This window comes from Bubalus kerabau, chromosome X, assembly GCF_029407905.1.
Source record: "Bubalus kerabau isolate K-KA32 ecotype Philippines breed swamp buffalo chromosome X, PCC_UOA_SB_1v2, whole genome shotgun sequence".
Taxonomy (NCBI): Eukaryota; Metazoa; Chordata; class Mammalia; order Artiodactyla; family Bovidae; genus Bubalus; species Bubalus kerabau.
The window spans coordinates 144,863,080-144,887,362 of record NC_073647.1 but is presented as its reverse complement, the minus strand read 5'-3'; the positions used below and the strand labels follow the sequence as shown (position 1 = coordinate 144,887,362).

The following is a 24,283-nucleotide window of genomic DNA, read 5'->3' as shown; positions in this document are numbered from 1 at the left end:
TTACTAGAATCTACTGGAAATAAATACCTGGAGGAGCTAAGTATTTGTCAACTTTACCTCAAATGTTCTTATATTTAGAATTCTAATCTCCTCAAAACAGTAAAATGTTTTTAAAACAGAATTCTTTCTTAGATGAAGAACGTCATCCGAGAACCTCCATTTTGCCTGACTTTTTGGTCTTATTTAAGACCAGTAAGGAAAGGAACACTTCAAACAATGATCTTAAAGAGACAAAAATCATTTCTACAAAATCTCCACATTTAACTCCTGGGACGTAAGTTTCCCAGGCCTGAATGGAAGGGACTTCCACTGGGGACCAGATAACAAGCGAATGAGCCAAGGGCTTCCTGACTCCTTCCACATGTGTCCACTTGTCGCCTTGTAGGCAAGGAAGACAATGCCAAACTCTGTCTGCAATTTCATAGGGTAAATTAGTAAAGAGACTTGAAGTACATACACACGGCAGGAGTGATGGGTACAGATGGATAGACACATGGCAACCTGCCGCCCAGTTCTCCCGCATAGCTAAGAGTCCTAAGGCTCTCAGGCATCTGTCTCTCCCCCAGGACACTCAGCCTGGGCCAGTCCTAGAGGGGATCCTGACGTACTATGACATCATTGAGCTCCCGAGTCCACCAATGGGGAGGCCACCCCCACCTTGGACACTGCTAGGTCACAATGGATGGCCTTACTGTTCAGGCCCAGGGGTGTTAGTCTTTTCTGTTACTTATAGATGAAACAATCCTAAATGATGAAAGGTTTTACTTATGGATACCATTCATGTTACTTTTGCTATGGTCTCTAAAACTATACAAATCCAGGGCTGGGATGAGGGAAAAGGCAACTCAAGTACCTAAGACAGTTAGTACATTGTATCTTAACATGCTAAGGAGAGTGACAAACACTGGTGTAACTTTTAATAATATAACTCAAAAGTTTAAAGACAAATTCTCAGTTCCTGAAGTTTGCCAGTAAGTCTAATGGAAGCCATTGCAGAATCCAGGGAAAAGCTCAAAACTCTGGATCCCATTTTTAATGGCGTGTTATTTAGTCACTAAGTCGTGTCTAACTCTTTGTGACTCGATGGACTGTAGCCTGCCAGGCTCCTCTGCCCATGGGATTTCCCAGCAAAAATACTGAAGTGGGTTGCCATTTCCTTCTCCAGGGGATCCTCCTGACCCAGGGATAGAACCTGTGTCTCCTGCATTGGCAGGCAAGTTCTTTACTCCTGAATCACCCGGGAAGCCCTTTAATGGCATGTACACCACAACACTGAGAAAAAGAAACATCTCTCTGCTGAGACACGTTTCCAATCTCAAGATTTAGGATAAATACCAGAGTTTCACCTTTGAAGCTCCCTTCTCATTTGAAGAGTCTGAGTGGGCAGAACTATTAACCAGTTTCAGGAGGCTGTGCAGGCATAAAGCACTGCTTTGGATGATATAAGAAGGTTAAGGCTTAGCAGTGTAAATTTACCTCCACAGTGTAAATTACTATACCTGGCTACAACAATGTAACTTTCATATTAATTTCATCTATTCTCAGAAATTCTTTTTTTTCCCCCTTTGGAATGAGAATTTTATTCTTTTTTTTTTTTTTCCTATTGCACCTTTCTTTTCTTTAAATATACGTATTTTTTAAATTGAAAAATATTTACAATATTGTCATGGTTTTTACCATACATCAACATGAACTGGCCACAGGCATACATATGTCCCCTCCCTCCTGAACCTCCCTCCCCACCCCATCAGTCCAGGTTGTCACAGAGCACTGCCTCTTGTGAGAGATGACGAGTATGTCTCCCTACTTTTATAGACGAAGGCTGAGTGGGCAATGATTTGATCTACATCATGCCATCAGTCAAAGAGGGACTTCTGTCTAGAACGTGGGATCCTGGGGGTCAGATTAGCTTTTCCAACGGAAGAAGAAATGGGCCTCCGGCTCCCCAGTGCCCAAGAAGTGAACTCAGTCTGTGTGTTTAGCGCTCTGAATGCTGCAGACCCCAGTCATTACTTCAGATTTCGATTTCATGGGCTATTAAAAGGGGGAAATGTGTCCGTCCATGCGTCCATCTGTGTCTGTCTCCATCTCCTCTTACATCTCTGGATCATGAGAACCCAAGATCGCCCCAGGCGGAGGCCACGCTTTTCAAAGAGGGTAGTCCTTGTCCAAAGACATCCTGTGAGCAGACTATGCCTTCAGACCAGGTGCGCACCTCCAGGAGTCAGCACCGCAGGCACCTGCTCGAGGGAGCCTAGGAGTACTCGGGCACAAAGGACAGCAAGCCTGGACAGCTGCCGTGCTGACAGGCAGTAATTACCAGAGCCGACCAAGACGTGACTATAATCAGGCGAGGCCAAATGAAGAGGGCACGACCTCTTTCTTAAAGGCACCATAAGCAAAGGGACAAAAAAAAAAAAAAAAAAATCAAATGAGCCCACTCAGAGGCAACTTATACAAGTAACACAAGAGGCCACTGAATCCAAACCAAGAATTCCCTCTCTCAGGCAGACTGGGAGATCTGATGGACATGTGAGCTCGGCGACAGCCTTTGAGGTTGAGTCCTGCCAACTAATACCTGGGAAGGTGCTGCGTGAGCCATTTTTCCCCTGCCTGCTCCAACATGCCCGTGAGCAGGAAGATGAAGGGCTGAACGGGTGGACGGTGGCCCTTATCCCAGGCTAGGCAGGAGATGAGAAACCCTCACCAGGGAAAGAAGGCCAGATAGTCTTTGTGGGATGGGCCGGGAGCCTCAGAAAGAATGCAGGCCAAACTGAGGACTGATAAGGTCAAGCCTCTCCAGGCTTGAGCCAGGAATTCAGGGCAGGTCAGCGCTTTCTCACCGGAGATAAGGCTGACTTTTTTTCCCAGGCACTGAAGAGACTTTTGCTGGAGGATTCTGGGAGATCCCAGGAGCCTGGGGAACAAACAAGTCATACTCCTGCCACTGGAAGAAAGAGTCATGATCAGTGGATCTCAACTCTGGGAATCCCCTGGGAAGCTTTTTTTTTTTTTTTTTAAAGTGTCTGGCCCCAGTCAAGGCCAATTAAATCCAAATGTCTAGGGGGTGGGAGTAGGGACCAGGCTGTAAGATGTTTTAAAAGCCCTTCAAGAGCTTCCTCCAGTGCAGCCACAGTTGAGAACCACTGTGTGACAATTCTTCTGCAAAGAACCAGATAGTAAATATTTCTGGCTTTGTGGGTCATACTCTGTCTGTCTCAGTCCCTCAGCTCTGCTCCTGTACCTGCTACAGACAATGGTTAAGTGAATGGACCTGGCTAGGTCCCAATAAAAGCTTATTTACACAACACCCTGAGTGCCTAGGATTCAGCCTGTGGGCCAAACTTTGCTGACCCGTGGTTCAGACTATAATTTACCCCAAGCAAGAATTCTTTCCAAAAGGTCCTGCAATGGTCACATACTTCATTGGAATGCAGCTGGAGGCCAATTTCTCAGGAAGAATGAAAAAAAAAAAGTTTCTGAAATAACGAATGTATTTAGTGTTAAAAGAAGATAAACAGAAAAACATACTGCAATGAAAAAAGTAGGAGAAAACACTACAAGATGGAGCTGCAGAGAAAGTACTTGGTGTGTCTCAGAAACTGAGTCTATGGTAGAGAAGTTCAATGGCAGGGCTCTATAGAGCATCACACAGGACCAGGGCCCCTGTCAGCTAGTTCCTGAGCACAAAGAACTATAGCTGAGCTGGGCTCCTAGTCTCATGGGGACGTGTCTGCTCAAAGCCAGCAAAGCAGACTCTGCTTTGGTCAGAGACAAGAAAGGTTAAGGCTTGGATATTCTCAGACACCAGATGGCCCAATATTGATGTGAAATTTTTCCTCTCCAACAAACAAGAGTTTTATTGTGGACTTCCATAACTCAGGGGGAAATCTGTGAAGGCTGTGGAAGAGAGTGTTTGCTCTCCCCCATGCCCTTCTGCGCCAATATTAGAAATGGCTGTTTACCTTTATTGCCTCATTTCCCCGCTATAAGCAGCCGTGAGAGATAAATTGTGTCCCCCCAACACCAGGTGCTAAGGAACTCTCTGTTGAAAACTAAACAACTAGTCTGGCTATCCCACTGTGGGCCATGAGGAAATCGAGAAGTAAAAAGCACCCTGCCTGTCACGTGTCCCTTCAGGTGCTGTGAAATTGCCAGACGACCTGTCAGTTTACAGTCGGTCCTTATTTCCGGGTCACTTGAACAATGGGAGGGCAGGCTGTTTCAAAATCACATGATCCATTCTTCCAAGCTGACTCTTCCATGTCTCCAAAATAGTATACACAGCACTGATAACTAGCTCCACCAAAAGATCTGGGCTCAAATCCAAGGTCTACCATTCATTGGAGGTGTAACCTTCAAGAAGATCAGTCTACTGAATATTTTTTCTTGTGTATACAAGGAAAGTAACATCACCATGTTACAATGCTTCATGATGTTGCAGTCACAATTGAGGAAAACACTAGGCCATTCAATGATGGTTCCTTTAGTTTGAGTCACTTCCAATGAAGGACGTTACGGGCGCTAAGTCCCAAGGTCCTTCTGCTGCCAGTACCTAAGCAAAGAGACACCTCCCTGCTTTGGATGATTAACAATGTGAGTGATCTGGGCTATGTGAGACCTGTTGGGTGGCCAACAGGGGCCCAGGTATGCCACGGATCCTGCCACCAACAGCTCCTGACATGGGCCCAGACCTTACAGAGGTCTGGGCTGTTATAGCACAAGCCACCAGAATGACTGTCTTGAACTTGAGCCTGTGGCCAGAAATAGTTTGTCTGAGTCATATGTAACAGAAGTAGCCTCAATGGAGTTCAGGTTAAATGGCAAATTGAAGGAGCTTGGTGAAAACCCAGGAACAGCAGCTACTTGATAAAATGCTTGGATTAATTCCTAGATTCCATTCACAGTTTTTCTCCCTGAGGAGACAGGCTCTAGGAAGAGCCACTGGCATTTCCAGCCCTTCATGAAAATAGGGAGGCCCCACCTGGCCTCCTCTACTACATGAGTAGAGGCAGAGATGGAGTCTATGCAGTCACCTCTTGTGGGTTGGGAGGTGGAGTCTCAGGATCTCAAATCAACACCACAGAGTCATCACCTTCCTTGACTCAATGTTTCTTCATACACGACTTTAAAGACAGCATGTGGACTGCTACTTTTTTACTGGGCATTGATAAAATTTTACAGGGCACGGGAAGAATGAAATTACCTGTATCTCCCTATTTCCCCAAATGTCTGGGGAGGGAAAAGTCCATGGAAATACAAAAACTGATGCTGAGGGATGTCTCAACTCCAGAGGACTACAAGTCCTGGATGTTTTTATGCTCTAGGCTCCGCGACGCTCCGGGAGTCTTCCCCTCCAGCTGGGTGTGGAATCCCATAGGCTGCAACTAGGTCTTCCTATATTTGCATCAAGGGTTCCAGTCCTGAGTCCCCACATGGTCTGCAACTGAAGTCCTGGCTACACCATTACAGTAACCAGTACATAGACATACCTCCTCTCTCACTTTAAATTATTTATTTATTTTAGGTTGTGCTTGGCCTTCGGTGCTGCATATCGGCTTTCTGTCATTGCAGAGAGCGGGGGCTGCTCTTCCTTGAGGTGCGCAGGCTTCTCACTGCGGTGACTTCTCTTGTGATGAAACACGGGCTGTAGGGCGCATGGGCTTAGTTGCCCTGCGGCATGTGGAATGTTCTTGGACCAGGAATGGAACTTGTATCCCCTGCATTAGCAGGTGGATTCTTATCCATTGTACCACCAGGGAAGTCCGACATACCTTCTCGTCATCTAATTTTTCCTTTCAATTGCTGGCAAGAAACTTCTTACCAGGTTCTTCTGTTATGTTCTTTTTCCATTCAATTCTTAGCAAGACTGATGGGCAAGTCTCTTTGGAGACCTAACCAAACCTGACCAGTTGCCTGGGAAGAAACACTCTATTATGTTGAATCATATGAAACTGACAATAACTGGCCCTTTTTAAGCTACAAAAGTGACAGTTTTATATGGCCCAACCTACTTCTACCAAGCAACTTTTGGAAAGGTTTAGAATCACTAACTATACTCTCAGAAACAGTTCTAAGCCACTGCTTCAGCCAAATGCAACCTGGAGGCACAATTCCACGAGATCATTTAAAAGAGACCATATGCTGAGCCATAAAGTTATCTCAATAGACGTCAAAAACTGAAATCTTACATAGTCTAGTCTCTGACCACAATCAAATTAGAAATCAACAACATCACACATTTAAAAAGTTCCAATAGCTTACTTTTAAAACAATCCATGGGTCAAAAGAGAAATCACAAAGAAAATGAGAAAATAGTATGAATATTTGGTTCATAAAACATGAACCAAAATTTGTAGGATGCAGTTAAAGTAGTACTTAGAGGAGAATTTATACCTTTAGAGGCTATGTGAGAAAACGAGAGGTCTGAAATCAATGCTCTAAGCTCCCACTTTAGGAAGGCAGAAAAAGAAATTAAAGCCAAACTAAGCAGAATGAAGGAAAAACTAAAGAGAACAAATCAATAAAAAAAAAAAAAATAAAAAACGATAAAAATAGGGGAAGAAAACAGAAAACCAAAATCCAGTTTGCTGTAATGCTACATAAAATCGATAAAGGTTGAGCTACACTGATTAAGAAAATAAAGCACAAATTATTATTATCACAAATAAGAGAGGACACTAGCTCAGAGTCTAGACATTGAAAGAATCACATGGGAATTCTATGAAAACTTCAAAAACTTGACAGCTTGATCAGCGGTCAGCAGATTCCCTGTAGGCCAAATTCAGCTTGTTTCTTATTTTTATACTTTTTATCAGAACAAACCACACACGTCATTTACATGTCATGTCTGGCTGCTTTTGCAGTGTAACAACAGGGTTTGGTGGTTGCACCTGAGACCATATGACCTATGGTGCCTAAAATACTCACTATCTGATCCTTTACAGAAAAGCTTACTGATTTTTGGATTAGATGAAAGAGACAAATTCCTTGAAGCACACAAACATCAAAACTGACTCAAGAAGAAACAGGAAAACCTGAACAGGCCCATGTCTATTAAAGGTAATGAATTTATAGTTACAAACATTCCTACAAAGAAACAGATGGCTTTTCGGGTGAATTCTATTAAACGGTTAAGAAAGTATCAACACTGGGCTTCCCAGGTGGCTCAGTGGTAAAGAATTTGCCTGCCAATGAATTAAGTATCAATACCAATCCCACACAAACTTTCCAAAAACTGGGGAGGAGGAAACGTATCCCAGTTCATTCTGGGAGGTCAATATTATCCTGATACCAAAATCAGAGAAAAAGATGACAAATAAAGAAAATTAAGAAGAAACCAGCTTTTCCTAAAAACTAGCATGGAGCTGACCCATCACATTCTGATGGACAGTAAAACAAACAAACAAACAAGAAAAAACCTAGTACATACCAAGAGGTGAAGGGCAAGAGATGAAGCAGCCTGGAAACTACACACCATCATACCTGAGCCTGCAATCTTTCATGGTACATAGAAACACAGCTACCTAAATTCCTGCTACAGGGGGCAAACTCCACCCTCACCGCTCTCTTCTCCACAGCTTGTATGGCTTATTCACCTTCGACAGCAGTTGCAGTAAAAAAGATGTCTGGCCCCCTCGCCTCAACTCCATTCTGACCTGCAACACAGGATAAACAAAGCTTTGAGCATGTCTTTAACGTTCAAAGCTGTGTCACCAGGGCTACAAGCCTGGCAACATGGCACTCACGTCACAGGTAAGTCCCTCCAAGTCTCAATCAGATTTAGGTTTTTATAAGATAAAATCTAGTGGTACCAACTTCATACACTCTCCCCAAGCTCACTGCCACTGGATGAGTCACAGCCACGCACATCTTCAGTGGGCGGTTAAGTGTGACAACTCTGTCGAGAATGGACTGGCTCAGGCAGTGACTGAATGGGTCAGAAACCAGAGGCTTTGGCTTCTGAGTGATTCCTTCTGTTCCTGTGCATCTCCTGAGTCCTAACAACAGGAGCCCAAGCTTGGCAGGCTCTGAAACTCAGAGAGGTTCCCTTTGGAGAACATCAGTGTGCATCCATCTTACTTGGGCAGAGTTCCCTGCTTTCCCCACATTATACTGAGTTTCTCCACCTTCAGTGTCTTGCGCAAGAAAGGATGCTATAAAGAGACAGGGGCCTGACATGCGTGGAGGCTCCTGAGCAATAAAAGCATCGTAAGGAATTCCCCAGGATCACCCCAGACGAGCAGGGGTCTCCGGGGAAGCCCTTTTCCACGCTGACAAATGTGAGTCGGGAGGTGGTTTCATGTCACTACCTGAAACTGTGCTTGCTCGCTTTCTCCCTGCCCCCCCTCCCTACATGGAAACTCCAGAAGGGCAGGGGCCTCTCCTATCTCAGCTCCACCGTGTTGAGTGGGCACCTGACAAACACTTGCCAATGGAGTGGTAGGGCATGACCATTGGATGCGGGCATGGGAGGCTGACTACCTAACAGTAGGCGATCAGACACTTTACGCAGCTGTCTTGCTCAACTTGCGCCCAGGGTCTGCAGAGACTAGGGTCTGCAGAGACCTGACTCTGGAAGCCCCACGTGCTCCTGGAGGGGGATGCTCAACTCACAGCTGGTGTACGAGCGGCTGTCGTCCTCACACATCTTGTGCAGCTGCTGGTACTCCTCTTGGGCCAGCTCGAAGCGCTGCTGCTTAATCTGGTAGATTTCTTTCTTGGCATTGAGAGCCTCCTGGGCTACAATTAAATATTCCTTTAGCATCCGTTCCTGCTCCCGCCTCCACTGCTCTCTGGGATCCTCAATCTGGGTCAGCTCTGAAATGGAAAGGGGAAGAACATGAGGGTCTTCCGAGTCCAATCTTTAGGCTGAATAATTGTGCAGTTATGTGACTAATCAATACAAAAGTTAATGACTGACCATGATGTACATCATGGAAGCATCTGTATGCTGAACCCTCCCAGAGTTGGGGTCACCTCCTATCAACACAGCCATGCCTGGGTCGAGAAGAAAGCTCTGTAGATGCGTAGGGGAAGACGATACCAGACAATTTTTTTAAATTAATTTTTTTAAAGTTTATTAAAGTAAAAAAGACAGAAAGCTTCTCACATAGACTTCAGAAGGGAGAGGAAAGAGTGCCCCTTTAATTTATTTTTAATTAGAGGATAATTGCTTTACAATGCTGTGTTGGTTTCTGCCATACAATTTAAATCAGCCATTAGTGCACGTATGTCTCCTCCCTCTTGAGCCTCCCTCCCACCTCCACCCCATCTCAGTCCTCTTAGGTTGTCACAGAGCCCTGGTTTGAGCTCCCTGCATCATACAGCAATGGCAACCCACTCCAGTACTCTTGCCTGGCAAATCCCATGGACAGAGGAGCCTGGTAGGCTGCAGTCCATGGGGTTGCTAGGAGTCGGACACGACTGAGTGACTTCACTTCCACTTTTCACTTTCATGCATTGGAGAAGGAAATGGCAACCCACTCCAATGTTCTTGCCTGGAGAATCCCAGGGACGGGGGAGCCTGGTGGGCTGCCGTCTCTGGGGTTGCACAGAGTCGGACACGACTGAAGCATCTTAGCAGTAGCATCTTAGCATCATACAGCAGCTTCCCACTAGCTATCTATGAGTAAATGTTGATGGACAGGAACCCAAAGGAGCCCATCACTCTCAAACTAAGAGATACATACAACCTTTCTCTCCCTGCCTTTTCACCCTGGGCTGCTGTTGCCTCTGCTGTACCTGGGACTGGCTTGCTCCCCTTCTCCTACCTCCCATGCCAGACCAGAACTTTCTGCGTCCTTCGTGGATTTCCTATAAATCCCCCACCTGCCGCTCTGGCTCTGTCATTCAACCAGCTCCCCAAAGGGCTCACGTCTATCTCTGGCTCCAACCTTTCTCCCGAGCGCACGTCTCTTCTTTCCCCCTGCCTCCAAGAGGCATCATGTGGACGGACGCAAAGTACTTCTGAGTCACTCGTCCAAAACAACTCAGTCTCACACAGCGCCCTTTTGCTACCCAAACCACAGCAACCCAAAGGAAGCCAAACTGACGAGCGCCTGCTTCTCCGCCTGCCCCCTTGGAATGAGTGGCTTCATCTTCATCGACCCACTAAGCCAACCGGGAACTTACCCTCAGAGTACACCTGCCCCTCATCCCTCACGCAGTCTATTCCATGGGCCCTCCAGAACTGGCCATTCCTGCCCCTGTGTATAATAGTGACTGATGCCGGGACGTCCCTCCTTCTCCCCTTAGTTCAATCAGACTCTCAGAACCTCTCTCCCAAAACACCTGCCTGCCTTATCCCACCAAAAGCCATCCTCTGAGTGCTCGCCACAGTCACCTTCCCAACTCTGCTTCGGATTCTATACCACGTGAGCCTCTTTTAAAGCACAAGGTCTTACCAGGGCATGATGAATGTTCTGGAGTTAGACAGAGGTGATAGCTGGACAACACTCCATGCACCCAATGCCACTGAACTGTACACTTTTCAATGGTGAACCTTACGGTCTGTGCATCTCACCTCAAAATGGTTACAAATGTAAATTCTATGGAATCTCTACTCCCACCCCCACCACACACACACATACACAGGAGCACTCACTAGGATGTTTAAAGTAAGTTTCTTTTGAAATCTCCTTCGAGAAACATCCCCTATCCTCTTTCACAATGCTAGCCCAGGGCCCCTCCTGGAAAGCCTCTCTGGGTCTTAAAAGAAATAAAAAATAACAAAACTCAGGGTCCTGATCTAGCCCTGGAGTTCAGACCTGGGTGGGAGGCAGGGGGAGGCCACAGCTGTTTTAAGTGCCCAGATGTCTCTGATGATAATTTAGGCATCAGACTTACTAAGGTCGACAGGCATCGTTCACACTCTGTCCAGGGCCACAGGTCTTGGGAACCCCGAAGGTGACCAGCCCAGGGCCCCTCTGGTCCCTCACTGCACTGTCAATCTGCGCAGTTCCAACTTAACATGTGACTCCTCAGGTTCTCTGTCTTTAAAGAGCTTTCCCCTTATATCTGTGCTAGTAAGAGTTAAGATTCCAGGGGAGCGTCCTTGGTAGTCCAGTGGCTAAGAATTCTCCCTGCGATGCAACGGACATGGGTTCAATCCCTGGTCTGGGCAGATTCCACATGCTGCACAGTAATTAAGCCTGTGCGTCACAGCTACTGAGCCCATGCACTACAACTACTAAAGCCCCTGTGCCTAGAGCCTGTGTTTCACAACAAGAGAAGCCACTGCAATGAGAAGCCTGAGCACTATGACTAGAGAGTAGCCCCTGCTTACTGCAACTAGAGAAAGCCCACATCCACAACGAAGACCCATCACAGTAAAAAAAAAAAAAAAAAGAAAAATTAATAAATAAATCTACAGAAAAAAACAGCTTGATTCTCAGGAGCAAGTTTTCTGGAATGGGGTCTTTGGCCCATTATCACAATAAAAATCTTTCTTGTCTTCAGGGAAGAAAAAGAAGTTGGGTTCTCTGAAGGTGTCAGAGAGAGGAGGTGGCATGACCCTGGAGATGACGTCTTCAGCCACATCCTCCATGGTGCTGGGTCACCCCAATTATACTCAAGGTGGTTGGAAGAAAGTCCTTGGTGATTACTTGGTTTCCAGGTTCGTGGCCATGTCTAGTGTGTCATATCGAATCCTTAAGGGTGGATCCTGGGTCTCACTTTCCTGAGTGGCCAGCATGCAGGGGTGCTTTGTAAAACTTGCTGTGACTCAGTGAGCAGGCGAGAAAGGCACACCCACAGCAAAGAAGGGGACACAGCAAGAGGAGAGCAGGGTTTACGAGAGACAAGCCAGCACAAGGTGGTCCTAGGCCTTGGCAGGCTTTCCAGAAAAGTCATGTGAGGCCAATGCCTGTGCCGTTCAGTAACGCCACCAGGGCCCGGACACAGTGGAGCCCTGACCTGAGGGGAAGGTGGCCCAGACGGCCAGAAACTCCAGCCGCATGCAGCCCTGAGGTGCTTGGCAGCCAGGCCAGGGGAGCGTGGCCCCTGGGTGCAGCCTTGCTAAGCACCACATCCATCCTGTCAGCAGTGGATCCGCCTAAGAAGGCCTCCTGCCCATGGGGTAACCACTGCGGAGGGCGGCAAGGCTGGGGCCACACTCACCCCTCTGCTCAGGCATTGGGTAAGAGCCAAATCACTGCAGGCTGAGTGCCTGAAAATGCCCCCAGATACCACCAAGTGTCCCTTGGAGGTAACGCCAGCCCCAGATGAGAACCACTGCTCCCAACAATTCTACAGAGAAGGCTGGCAGGGTCTAGGACCTGTGATTTTAGCTGTGGTCTTTATATTATTTTCTCCCTTCCCAAAGCTCCAAAAGATTTGGCACATTACAGTTAAAAATCAAAGGGATAAGACAAAATGAAGTTCAGATAATCATGTGGGCATTTATTGTTCCAAGAACTTGTAAATTCCACTCTGCAAGAAATACTCTCCTCATTTGGTTAGCGATTTCTATTACCAGACTGCCTGGGAAATTTATAAAATTTATTCCTTCTATTAGGTATTCAAACTCTGCATTCACCATATTCCATGCAGTCCTGGGCAACATACAAGCCAACGTACAATCGCTTCAATTTTTGAACAACTCAGCTAATGAAGACTTCAGATGACATTTATAAAATCCATTTTAATGCTGTGTTGGAGAGTAACAATTGTTTCACTCTACAGAAAGAGTTCCTAGCATCTGTGAGATCAACATGAAAACTCAATCATATATAACAACCCAAGCGTGGCATTCTACTTACTATTTATGTGGTCCATGTAATAAATTCCAATTTGTTTATCATATACAGTTTCCCATCCTAAAGGAAGTTCATCCCCAACACAGTCAGCAAAGGTCAATGGCTTTGTTATCCTGCAAAATAAAATTATGAAAGCAAATGTGAAAGTGAGGTCAATTTCACCTAAGTTTGCTAAGCGGACTCTAGAATTTGGTTTCAATACAAAATTCAGTATCATCTTAACAAATTGACTGCTTTTGTTCCAACTATTTGGTTGGAAAATTAACTCACTGACTTTGCCTAAATAATCATCAGTAACAGTATCAGTATACTCACGGTTAAAAGCATGACTATCCCACAACGCAACCTTAATACCAGTGAAAACAGATATTGACAGTTACAAAACAGGTAAAACAAGCATCTTCGAAGCTGTATGCTTAATGAGTTGATGACAATGGAATGTGGCTCTGCCACAACACGAGAGCACCTATGTTTTGTTCTTATTCTCTGACAAGTGTTCCCCGGTCTCAACTTTCGGTTTCTGTACATTACAGTGTCAATGTATTTAAAATGTATTTGTAAGTTTCCTCTACACCCCAACCCCCACCGGGCATAAGCAAAGGAGTTAAATGTTTACCACTGACCAAAGGCAAAAAGCCAAACAAGCATGGTAATGATACAAGGAGATGCCTACTAAACACTGCCTGGATTCTTTACTCAGTAGGAGTCAGAAACTGCAAAGGATCCTCTTTGTTTTCTGGCGAAAAACAACAAAAGCATATTGTCTACAGACGTTTCTTCTTGAAGTCAATCTGATCCAGGAAAGCTTGGCTTGACACAGAGAGATAAAGGAAAGGTTTTCCAGATAAGTAGAACCTCCCCCTCCCCTACACCCCATGATCACAGAGATTGACAGGACAGCTGTGGTATAAAACAGGCCACCCCTAAAATTGTCTGAGTCAGGGCAGCTATCTATTCAGTTGTCTCTAAAAATGCACAGTGACTGGTATGCATGAGAATCTGATAACCTAAATTTCACTAACTCAATCTTCCCACATCTCTGTTTCAGTCTCTCGCCCCAGAAAAGTGAGACACCACAACCACTGCCAAACCCCACAAGACCAGTATGAATTTTGAACATGTTATTTCCCCAAACTGGTTTGACAACAAAGTTCTGTCTCTCTCAGCAGCTTTTACAAACTGATCAACACCATCAGAACAACGCTGCTTGGTCTCATCTTCATTTTAAACATATGGTTTTAAGAAGTTAGGAGTCAATATCAAAACAGAAATATACATATAGAAAGTAAAACACACCCTTGGAAGTCCTCTTAAATACAATGCGCTCAAAACCCCACAACATCACAAGATGAGCCTACTGCATACCCTCTGTCCCGGCCCCAAACACCACCGTCCACAGCACAGTTCCTTTACAGGTAGGGAATGGGATAGTGGTGGCATGGTTCCAAGTCAAACAAGTAACGGCAGGGTGTTGTGCATGACTCAAGTCCTGAATGGGACCAAATCGCAACACAGTGTCACCTGAAGATAGAAACTGAGTTCTGAGCACATCTCTGCTATTCTAGATTCATGCATAAGCCTAGAGAAAATGGCCAAGCACAGGAGCATTCAAAGCATTTCTTATATATATGACCTCATTTAGTCAACAAACATAGGTGGGAAGCTTGCTCTTCCAGCGCTGCTGAACCCCGCTCACTTAATTTGTGTCGTTGTTGTTGTTGAGTCGTTAAGTTGTATCTGACTCTTTGTGACTCCCATGTACTGCAGCCCACTAGGCTCCTCTGCCCATGGAATTCTCCAGGCCAGAATACTGCAGTGGCTTGCCATTTCCTCCTCCTGGGATCTTCCTGACCCCGGGATCGAATCCGTGTCTCCAGCACTGCAGGCGGATTCTTTGCCTGCTGAGCCATCAGGGAAGCCCCTGGAGGATGTGTCATCCTGATAAATAGATGGATAAATCCGAACAGCAGATTGAGAGAACGATGACCCTGTCTCAACTGCCTTTGACCCCCAGCACCTGGCCTAAGAATAAGTACGCTGCATTTTTACAAACCTTTTGTTCATTAAGGGAAGGAGGATTAATATATTTTACAGTAAAGAATCCACCTGTCAATGCAGGAGACACAAGGGACATAGGTTAGATCCCTGGGTTGGGAAGATCCCCTGGAGGAGGGCATGGCAACCCACTCCAGTATTCCTGCCTAGAAAATCCCGTGGACAGAGGAGCCTAGCAGGCTACAGTCCATGGGGTTGCAAAGAGCTGGACATAACTGAGCGACTAAGCACACAACACAAGCATTCTCCTATAATCAATAGATACATTATTTCCTAATAGATATATTATTTCCTAATTTCCACTAGTGTAAGTATTCATGATTCAACATTTCAACAATTTCTCAAATAGTCGAACAAACAGTTTCCATGTAAGCCAGAAATCCTACACCTATGTGTATACCTAAGAGAAACAAAAATATATATCCACCCAAAAGAATGTCCACAGCAGCATTATTCGCCATAGCCAAAAGATGAAAACAACTAAGGGCCATCAACTGATGAATGGACAAATAAAATGTGGTCTATGGATGGAATGTGATTCAGTCATAAAAAAAGAATGAAGTACTGGCAAACGTTACAATATGGATGAACTTTGAAGTTACTGTGCTGGGTGACAGAAGCCAGACACAGAGGCTATATGCTGTATGCATTCATCTACGAGAAATGTCCAGAACATGCAAATTCACAGAGACAGAGGGCAGATCAGTGATTTCAGGGGTTGGAGATAAAGTGGGAATGGGGTGTGATTGCTAAGAGGTTAGGCTTCCTTTAGGGGGTAATTACACTAAGAACTAGTGAATGGCATGCTTTAAAGGGAGACTTCTATGGTATACATGAATTATATCTTCATTTAAAAAACTATGACGAAGGGAACATCTCTGTGCATACAGCTTGTAAACTGTATTTACAATAATTTTCTTTGAAAGATTCCAGAAATAAACTTACAGGGTTAAAGGATATGAAGCTCTTTTCTCTTTATCGTAAATCCAATGTAAAATATTCAGATAGTAAAATATAAAGCATAGGAAATAAAAGCACCCATGATCCAGAAGTCCCGGATTGATGGTTTAGCTTATTTTCCTACATTTCTCCACAGCTGACATCACACTAGATACAATTCTACACGCTCATTTTTTTTCCCCTCATGTCCTTTAAGTCTCTGTCACCATCACTTTATATCATGTGAGAATCTTCTGCCACACGCAGTGAACTGTAACTGTTTTACCAGGAACCTCAAGTCATCAATTTAGGCACGTTCCAATGTTCTGTTCTTTCTTGTAAATAATGGATGTGAGCTTATAGCAAACGCTTGATGCACACTGCCAAACTGCTTTAACATCAGCACATGCTCCTAGCAGTGGAATAAGAAATGGGCTTTCTCATCACCCTGCGGGGATCTCTTGAATACATTTGTTCAAGGGCTCAGGACAAACCTGGACGGCACGAGCATGCTTCACTCGTGGAACAAACAGGTATGGCGCACAACATAAGTGCCCTGGGATTTTCAGAATGTGGAGGAGTTGGGTGATGAATTGAGGGGCTGGGCACTCAGTGTTCCCCAAGGCGAAGCCCCCATGTGGTCATTTCTCCCCAGTCTCCTCCTATCTGAGCAACATTGACCCGGAGTCGCTGACTTCCCCAGTTCTCAAACAGCTCTTGTTGGCCTCGGCAGAGGAAATGAATACGTTTTGCTGGTTGTTCTTACTAGAGTTGGTCCACAAGAAGGGGGAGAATCTGGAGGACGCAGACATGGGCTTCTTTTTGTTCCCTTTTGCCTGCTGCATCCTGTAGGGCTCTTTAAGAAGTGGCACTGGGGGGTTTCCCTAGTGGCTTAGTGGTACAGAATCTGCCTGCCAACACAGGAGACACAGGTTTGATCCCTGGTCTAGGAAGATCCTACACGCCACAGAACAACTAAGCCCCTGCGCCACAACTACTGAGCCTGTGCTCTGCAAAAAGATAATCCACCATAGTGAGAAGCCTGTGTGCCACAACTAGAGAAAAAGCCCGTGGAGCAACAAAGACCCAGCATAGCCAAACATAAAACAACAACAACAAAAAAGAAGTGGCACTGGGCCATCTCAGTCACTACCAGTTCCCAGAGAAACTGCCGAGAAACCTTGGATAAGTCATTCCTGCTTTCCCTGGGCCTGCCTCGGTTTCCTAATCTTTAAAATGGAGGTGATCTGATGAATCTCATGGGGTGCTGCTGGCTGGGTGTGGCCTCCTGAGTTACAGCACGGAGACCAGCTCCATCCACTCCACCTCCTGCCTCCCCCTCCACCTCCAACAGACTTGCTTCAGACTGTACTAGTCTTCTGCTGTTGTGACCAACTGCCACAAAGTAGGTGACATTAAACAACATGTGTCATCCTTCGGCTCTGGAGACTGGAAGCCCAGATTGATTATACTGAACTAAAACCAAGGTGTCCATAGACTGCATTCTCTGGAGGCCCTAGGGAGAAGCTGTTCTCTCTCGTTTTCCAGCTTTGAGACTGCTGGCATCTGTGATGGCTTCCAGCATCTTAAAAGCCAGCCACGGCCAGTAGGGTCTTTTCCAGGATGCCTTCCCTCTGCTTCTCTCTATTCTGCTCATAAAGCCCCTTGAGATTACATTGGCCCAGCCAGATCATCAAGGATCACTCCCCACCAATTCCAAGATCCTTTATTTAGTCACATATGCAAAGTCCATCTTGCCATGGAAGGCAACATAATCATAGGTCCCTGGGAGTAGGATGTGGACATCTGAAGAGGTCATTATTCTGCCAAGCAGATAGCCACCATGAGACTGCAGCATGACAGCGAGCAGGGCTGGAGCCCGTGGCCCAGCGACTCAAAAACCATGCATTCTTCCCTCCCAGTGGGGCTCAGGGGGCTGGAATATCTGACATCAACTACCTCGAATTGCAGGAAAATAAAGGTGAGCAGCAGAAAGTGAGAGCAGGGAGAAGTGAGCAAAGTATAATCATTGATTCTTTCTTCTTCAGTCCATGAAGGCAAATGAATTCATTTGGATGATATACAACCTTCTTAATGGTGACTTTTTTAAAAATTGAGGTAACCAGGTGGCTCAGTAGCAAAGAATCTGCCTACCAATGCAGCAGACCCGGGTTAGATCCCTGGGTCCAGAAGATCCCCTAGAGAAGGAAATGGCAACGCACTCCGGTATTCTTGCCTGGAGAATTCTATGGACAGAGGAACTTGGTGGGCTACAGGTTCACAAAAGAGTCGGACATGACTAAACAACTAAACAACAACACTGGCTTAAAACATTAAATACCTTTCCTATGTACATTATATCGTGACTTCTGTATACACTCCAGCACACTCACCACCAAAAATTTAGTTTCCATCAGTCACCATCCAGTTGACATCTTTGAATTTAGTCCTTCCCCCACTCCCTCCCACTCTGTTCTCTGTATCTATGTGTAAACACCAATTCTGAACACATTTTCTTTATCAAAAGGAGACCAGAGTAATCCTACAGGACCTTTGCGAAACTATCCAGTCTCTTGGAACAAAATAATGTTTTGTTGATGTTGTTGCACTAGGTCTCTCTCTAGCTGTGGTGAGCACGGGCTATTCTCTCGTTGCAGTGCACGAGCTTCTCATTGTAGTGGTTCCTCTTATTGCAGCTGAGTAGTTGAGGTTCATGGGATCTTCCCGGACCAGGATTGAACCTGTGTCCCCTGCATCGGCAGGCAGACTCTCATCCACTGTACACCCAGGGAAGTCCAAGATAATTTGTATAGTTTCCATTCAGGCTTGTATTTTTTTTTTTAATATGCAATTCAGAGAGTATACGATTCATGTCCACTTCATTCCAAACCAATCCTCAAGAAATTTACCTTTTCTGATATACTTAGCTTACAACAAGTTTCAGAGCTCACCCAGACCACGGACCCAGGCTGTTTGTGATTATTTACTTGGTAGTAATTGGATTTACTTGCATTTTTTTACTTGGATTTTACAGGTATTTACTTGGATTATTTACCTTTTTTGCAGTGGTAGCGCTTCTCCAACTTTAGTGGTATATAACATTGACACCCGAGAGCAGGGTTCTCACTGAGCACTGAACAGGTCCCTGAACTCACGGAAATTACACAAAAACGTTGATGAGCACAGTCCAGAGCTGTTGGATGATTCCCTGAGATGGTGGTCACCCCCCCAAAAGTTGAGAAGCTCATTTCTTTATCAAGTCTAGAACAGCAATGAATGTACCACAAGCCCGCCACACTAGTCCTAAGAAGCCACTCAAAAAATCACATTTATTAGTTATTTAGAGTACACATATACTTGATTTGGCAACTGTATCTAGTCTTAATTCTAGAATTTAGGGTAAAGAGTAATCATACTTGGAACTCAGACTAAACACTACAATTGACATTTCAATGAGTGACCCAATTTTAGTGATGAGTCTTAGAACTGTTCTTGAATTATATTTGTGATTTCCTTGTTAAATGATTGTTTGCTTAAGAATTTTTAAAAAAATTACATACTATCTGTCTTTTCATTGACTCAAACAAAAAAAACTAACACTTACAGTTCACAGGCAGATTCCCAGGCTAATCTGAAGAGCAAACAGCTCCTCAAACAAATCTTGGGGGAAGAGGAGACACAGGTTTCATGAATAGCAGTGAATCCACAAGACAAATGATCACAGAGAATCACATGCAGGTAAAAACCTTTTCCCCCAGTAGCACAAGACTGCAACTGCAGGAGAATTCCAGTCTCCACCATCTTTGATTTAAAAAACAAAAGCCCACCAGCAGACTCAATGTTTCAGTGGCAACAAGTGTTTCCACTATCTTTGATGCCTCAACCAGATATATCTCACTGAGATTTGTCTAAGTGTCATTCTGAGGGACCAAACATCATTTAGGGATGCATTTGTCTTCCTGAACCTCTGCATGCAAAGCCAGGTAGCATGGTGAACGGAAGGGAACAGCTTTTTGCAGTGGAGAAATGGGCTGGCTAGCCTGAAAGGAGGTGGAACCTGACCACAGTCAACTCACTCAAGTTAAAAAGTCACTGTTACTGAAATCCCAGAGGGGGTATCAATTGGGTCATAGAACCCCCTGAGAATCATGGCAAATGCAACTTTCATTAGCAACAATAAAACAGTTCTGCTTGGTCAGGTGAGCCAACATTTAAAGGCTGCTGCTGCTGCTGCTAAGTCGCGTCAGTCGTGTCCGACTCTGTACGATCCCATAGACGGCAGCCCACCAGGCTCTGCCATCCCTGGGATTCTCCAGGCAAGAACACCGGAGTGGGTTTCCACCTCCTTCTCCAATGCATGAAAGTGAAAAGTGAAAGTGAAGTCACTCAGTCGTGTCCAACTCTCCGTGACCCCATGGACTGTAGCCCACCAGGCTCCTCCGTCCATGGAACTCCTCAGGCAAGAGTACTGGAGTGGGGTGCCACTACCCTCTCCGTATTTAAAGGCTACCCTCCTATACCCTCCTATAAGTCCACTTTTGTTACCCAAAGCAATTGAGTAGGAACAAGGCAAACATTTCCACCAAACCTCCGCTTCATCTTCCTCTTGGGCTCACAGAAAAATCACATTCTCCAGCCTTCGTGTAGCTGAGTGGAGCCCCATGACCAGGCTCTAGCCAATGAGTTTCAGGCAAAGGTAATGTACACCCCTTCCAGGCTTGTCCCATAAGCTCCTGGAAGGACCCTCCATGCTCTCTCACATCTTTTCTCTGTCAGCCAGAAACAAACAACTCAGCAGAGAATGACTGCTATAGTCTGAATATGTGTCCCCCAAAATTCATATGTTGAAATACCCAACATGATGGAATTAGGAGGTGGGACCTGAGGGAAGTGTTTGGGTCATGAGGGTGCAGCCCTTGGGAATAGGATTAGTGCCCTTATAGAAAACCCTAGAGAGCTCCATAACACTCCCACCTTGTGAGGACACAATGAGGAGTTGCTGGCTCTGAACTATGGAGAGAGCTCTTATCAGAACCTGACCATGTTGGAGCCTTGATCTTTGATCTCCAGCCTCTCAAACTGTGAGAAAAACATGTCCGTTGGTTACAAGCAAACCAGACTGTGATATTCTGTAACAGCAGCATGGGTGGAGTAAGACAACAGCAAAACCTGAGAAGCTGAGAGAACCAAGCCATGGAAGAAGTCTGGGTGGATCAAAGAGTCTGAAGAGCCCCTTCTCCACCCTGATAGGCCACATTAAATCATTAAATTGACATGAGCAACAAACTTCTATTCTGTTAAGCAACTGAGACTTTGAGTTGTTTGTTAGAACAGTCAGCTAACTAACACATCTGGAGATCTGGAAAAAGGAGAGAAATACTCAGAACCTGCAAGAAGTCTGAACATTTAACCTTATTTGGTTATGTGAGCATCGTTAGTGATTCAGAGCATGTTAGCCAAGTATAGGGAGATGGCTGGATACCTTATCCTTCTCCCGCCATGGAGCCTGGAGAGGGAAGGGGTAAGCAGGACCACTGTCCATATTTCTGTTATTGACAGCACTTACCACTTTGTAATCACACAGGTTCACACACTGGTGAACAGAAGTCACAACAACTGAAAAAGACCACAAACCGGTGACTAAGTAAGTGTAAGGTTCTTCACAGTGTATGTTCTGTTAAATCACACTGACAATGTGTGATTGTCACAATGTGTCCATTGTCCACAATGGATGGACACTGCCACAACTTGTAAAGATGTCATGGGAGAAAAAAGTCCAACTGAGGCAACTATATTTTTAAGCACTTACTAGTGAGGACGAGCCTGGGCAAATGACTGTTTGGCTGTGCCTCAGTTTTCTCATCTTTACTATGGGGTGGTGGAGCTGAAAGGCTGTAACCAATACAAAGATTTGGGGCACTTATTACATACTGCATAAACATACATTTTCCTTCCATGCTATTTTTTCCTCTAAAACCTGGGGGAATGTGATCATTATTCTCATGTGGCAGTATAATACTGTACGAGTGGAACAACATAGTTTAAAATCCTGGGACTGAGGTGCTAGAATGGAGGGGTGAGCAAGAGACTGTCTTTCACAAGCCTCTGGGGGGGATCTGGAAAGAGCCAGGTTCCTAAGAGCATAAAACCTCTGGCAGGGAACTGCTTCCCTTCCCTCAACACCCACTGCCCCCACGCCCCTGGCCCAGTCTGTCCACCCGCCTGCCTAGCAAGCTCTGCTTGAACAGCAATTCTCAAACTTGGAGCACTCTCTCTCTTTCCCATGCATCCCTCCTGCCCTCTTCCTGCTCAATCCTGTTCCATCTTCCAAGATTTGGTGCAGATCCCTCCTGTCCAGGGTCTTCCCTGGTAGATCAGATGGTAAAGAATCCACCTGCAATGCAGGAGATGCAGGTTCGATTCCTGGGTGGGGAAGATCCCCTGGAGGAGGGCATGGCAACCCACTCCAGTATTCTTGCCTGGAGAATCCCATGGACAGAGGAGCCTGTTGACTGAGTGAGTTTCACTTTCACTTTCCTCCTGTCCAGACCCAGCCCACTACAGCAGGAAGTAAGCTGTGCTTTCCTGCGCCAGCCTCAGCACTTCCTCTCTCCTCCTGGGACATTTCCTAAAACTCTAAGTAGAACGTGGTTATCTGCTCACACGGTATCTCCCAGAGCATTTGTTTCCTCTGGGCAAGACTGGCACCTCCTCTGGCTCTGATCTGCCCCCACAGAGTTCCAGGGCGTACCCACTAGGTACTCGGCTGCACACACAGGGTGAGTCAGACACAACCCAATCGATGGTGAAGGCAGCCTACTGCCCAATATACATCCACACTGCTCAACAGCTGTTCTCCCACATCTTTGCATCCACAGAATATGCTCATGAGCAGGTGTGCAGATCTGAGACTGGAGAGACTGGATGCAAGGGAGAGGGTTGCTGCGCGGTGGATGCAGGCTTCCTCTTCAGGGCTGGGAGGGACAGGTGCTTGGGGTGTGTTTACCAGAGCGCCAGGAAAGGCAGGCAACTGCATCCTGGATGCGCAGTGCTAACAACAGAGAGCTAGTGTGGGCTGGAGGGCCCTCACTGGAAGACCCAGAGTCAGCTTGGGGCCTTCCAATCTGCCACAGCTGCTTTCCTCCAAGCCCCTGGTGCCCACCCAAACCAGCCCTCAGAACCTAGCCCACTCCTGATGGACCCCAATGGCTCCTCCTCCCTGGGCTCCCAACCAGGCTGGCTGGCCACTGGGGAAAAGCCCAGCCCCCCGGGGTTCTAAGCCGGGGGGCATGGAGAAATGATGACTCCCAAGGGTCTGATTTCTGGAACCCGCCATTTACAAAGAGGAACCAGGAGAGCAGGCATTCCAAAATAAACAGGCAGAAAGCAGATCCGAGGCTGTCGGGGACTAGAGTGGGAAAGTGGGGGGTGGAAGATGGAAATGTTCTAACACCAAATTGAGGTGATGGTCATCCAGCTGCATTCAGTCACTACAACTCATTGAACTACACTAAAATGGTGACTTTTGTGGTATGTAAATTGCTGTTGTTGTTTTGTCGTTTGCCGTGTTGGACTCTTTGCGACCCCATGAATTGTAGCTCGCCAAGCTTCTCTGTCCATGGGATTCTCCAGTCAAGAATACTGGAGTGGGGGACTTCCCTGGTGGTCCAGTGGCTGAGACTCCAAGCTCCCAATGCAGGAGGCTGAGGTTCCATTCCTGGTCAGGGAACTAGATCTACATGCCACAACTAAAAGCTTGTGTGCCACAACTAAGACCTGGCATGGCTAAATAAACAAATAAATATAAATCTTAAAAAAAAAGAATACTGGAGTGGGTTGCCATTCCCTTCTGCAGGGGGTCTTCTGAGATCAGGGATCAAATCCACATCTCCTGTGTTGCAGGTGAATTCTTTACCACTGAGCCACCCGAGAAGCCCCAGTATGTAAATTACACCTTACTAAAAGGTATGTTAAAAAATAAATACACACATGCACTGAGACTCCTAACAAGTACTTCATTTACAGTGGGAAGAGACAATTTCAGGATTCGAAGTCATATGAAATTCTGGAGAGAAGGAAAAAAAAATCCAAGGACACAGGTGACTGTCATCTCACTCATGTTAAGCTGTTATCTGGTGATTTTGATTCACACATTCTAAGTCATGGCTGATCAACGTGCCAGAAGTCTTCCAAATAGCTAAACATATTAAAACATTCTCTAAACCCATCATTCCCAATCCTCTGTATTTGAGTCACATTACTCAACATCATGCTCGTGCTATAGCCACAGCCCATTAGTGAGCTCCGAAATGGACAGAGTAAGTCCCAATCAGTGTTTTGGTTTAAAAAGAAAATACTGGAGCATATCACACTACACAAGGGTAGGACGGTACATACTATGTCATGAAACTTTTCTTTCTGTTGCACATGTGACACAAATGCTCTCCTACTTTCTGGAGCAGTCAGCAGTACTTGGAAAGGCAATGCTCCACGATATACCTACAGGTGAGTGTATCCAGTCACACAAGGAC

The 24,283-nt window shown here is 45.7% G+C and overlaps 1 protein-coding gene across 3 annotated transcripts in view; it reads right to left on the bottom strand.

The window, feature by feature from the left end:
- The window catches only part of WWC3 (WWC family member 3), a 110,545-nt gene that overhangs the window by 57,562 nt on the left and 28,700 nt on the right, over nt 1-24,283 (bottom strand). For 2 of the 3 annotated variants that reach the window (XM_055565111.1, XM_055565113.1), the window contains exons 2-4: nt 12,762-12,871; nt 8,617-8,820; nt 7,599-7,658 (exon numbers count right to left, since the gene is read on the bottom strand). In XM_055565111.1, coding sequence (XP_055421086.1) covers nt 7,599-7,658; nt 8,617-8,820; nt 12,762-12,871 — 374 coding nt within the window. The remainder of the gene's footprint in view (nt 1-7,598; nt 7,659-8,616; nt 8,821-12,761; nt 12,872-24,283) is intronic. The other variant, XM_055565112.1, reaches the window with a different exon arrangement.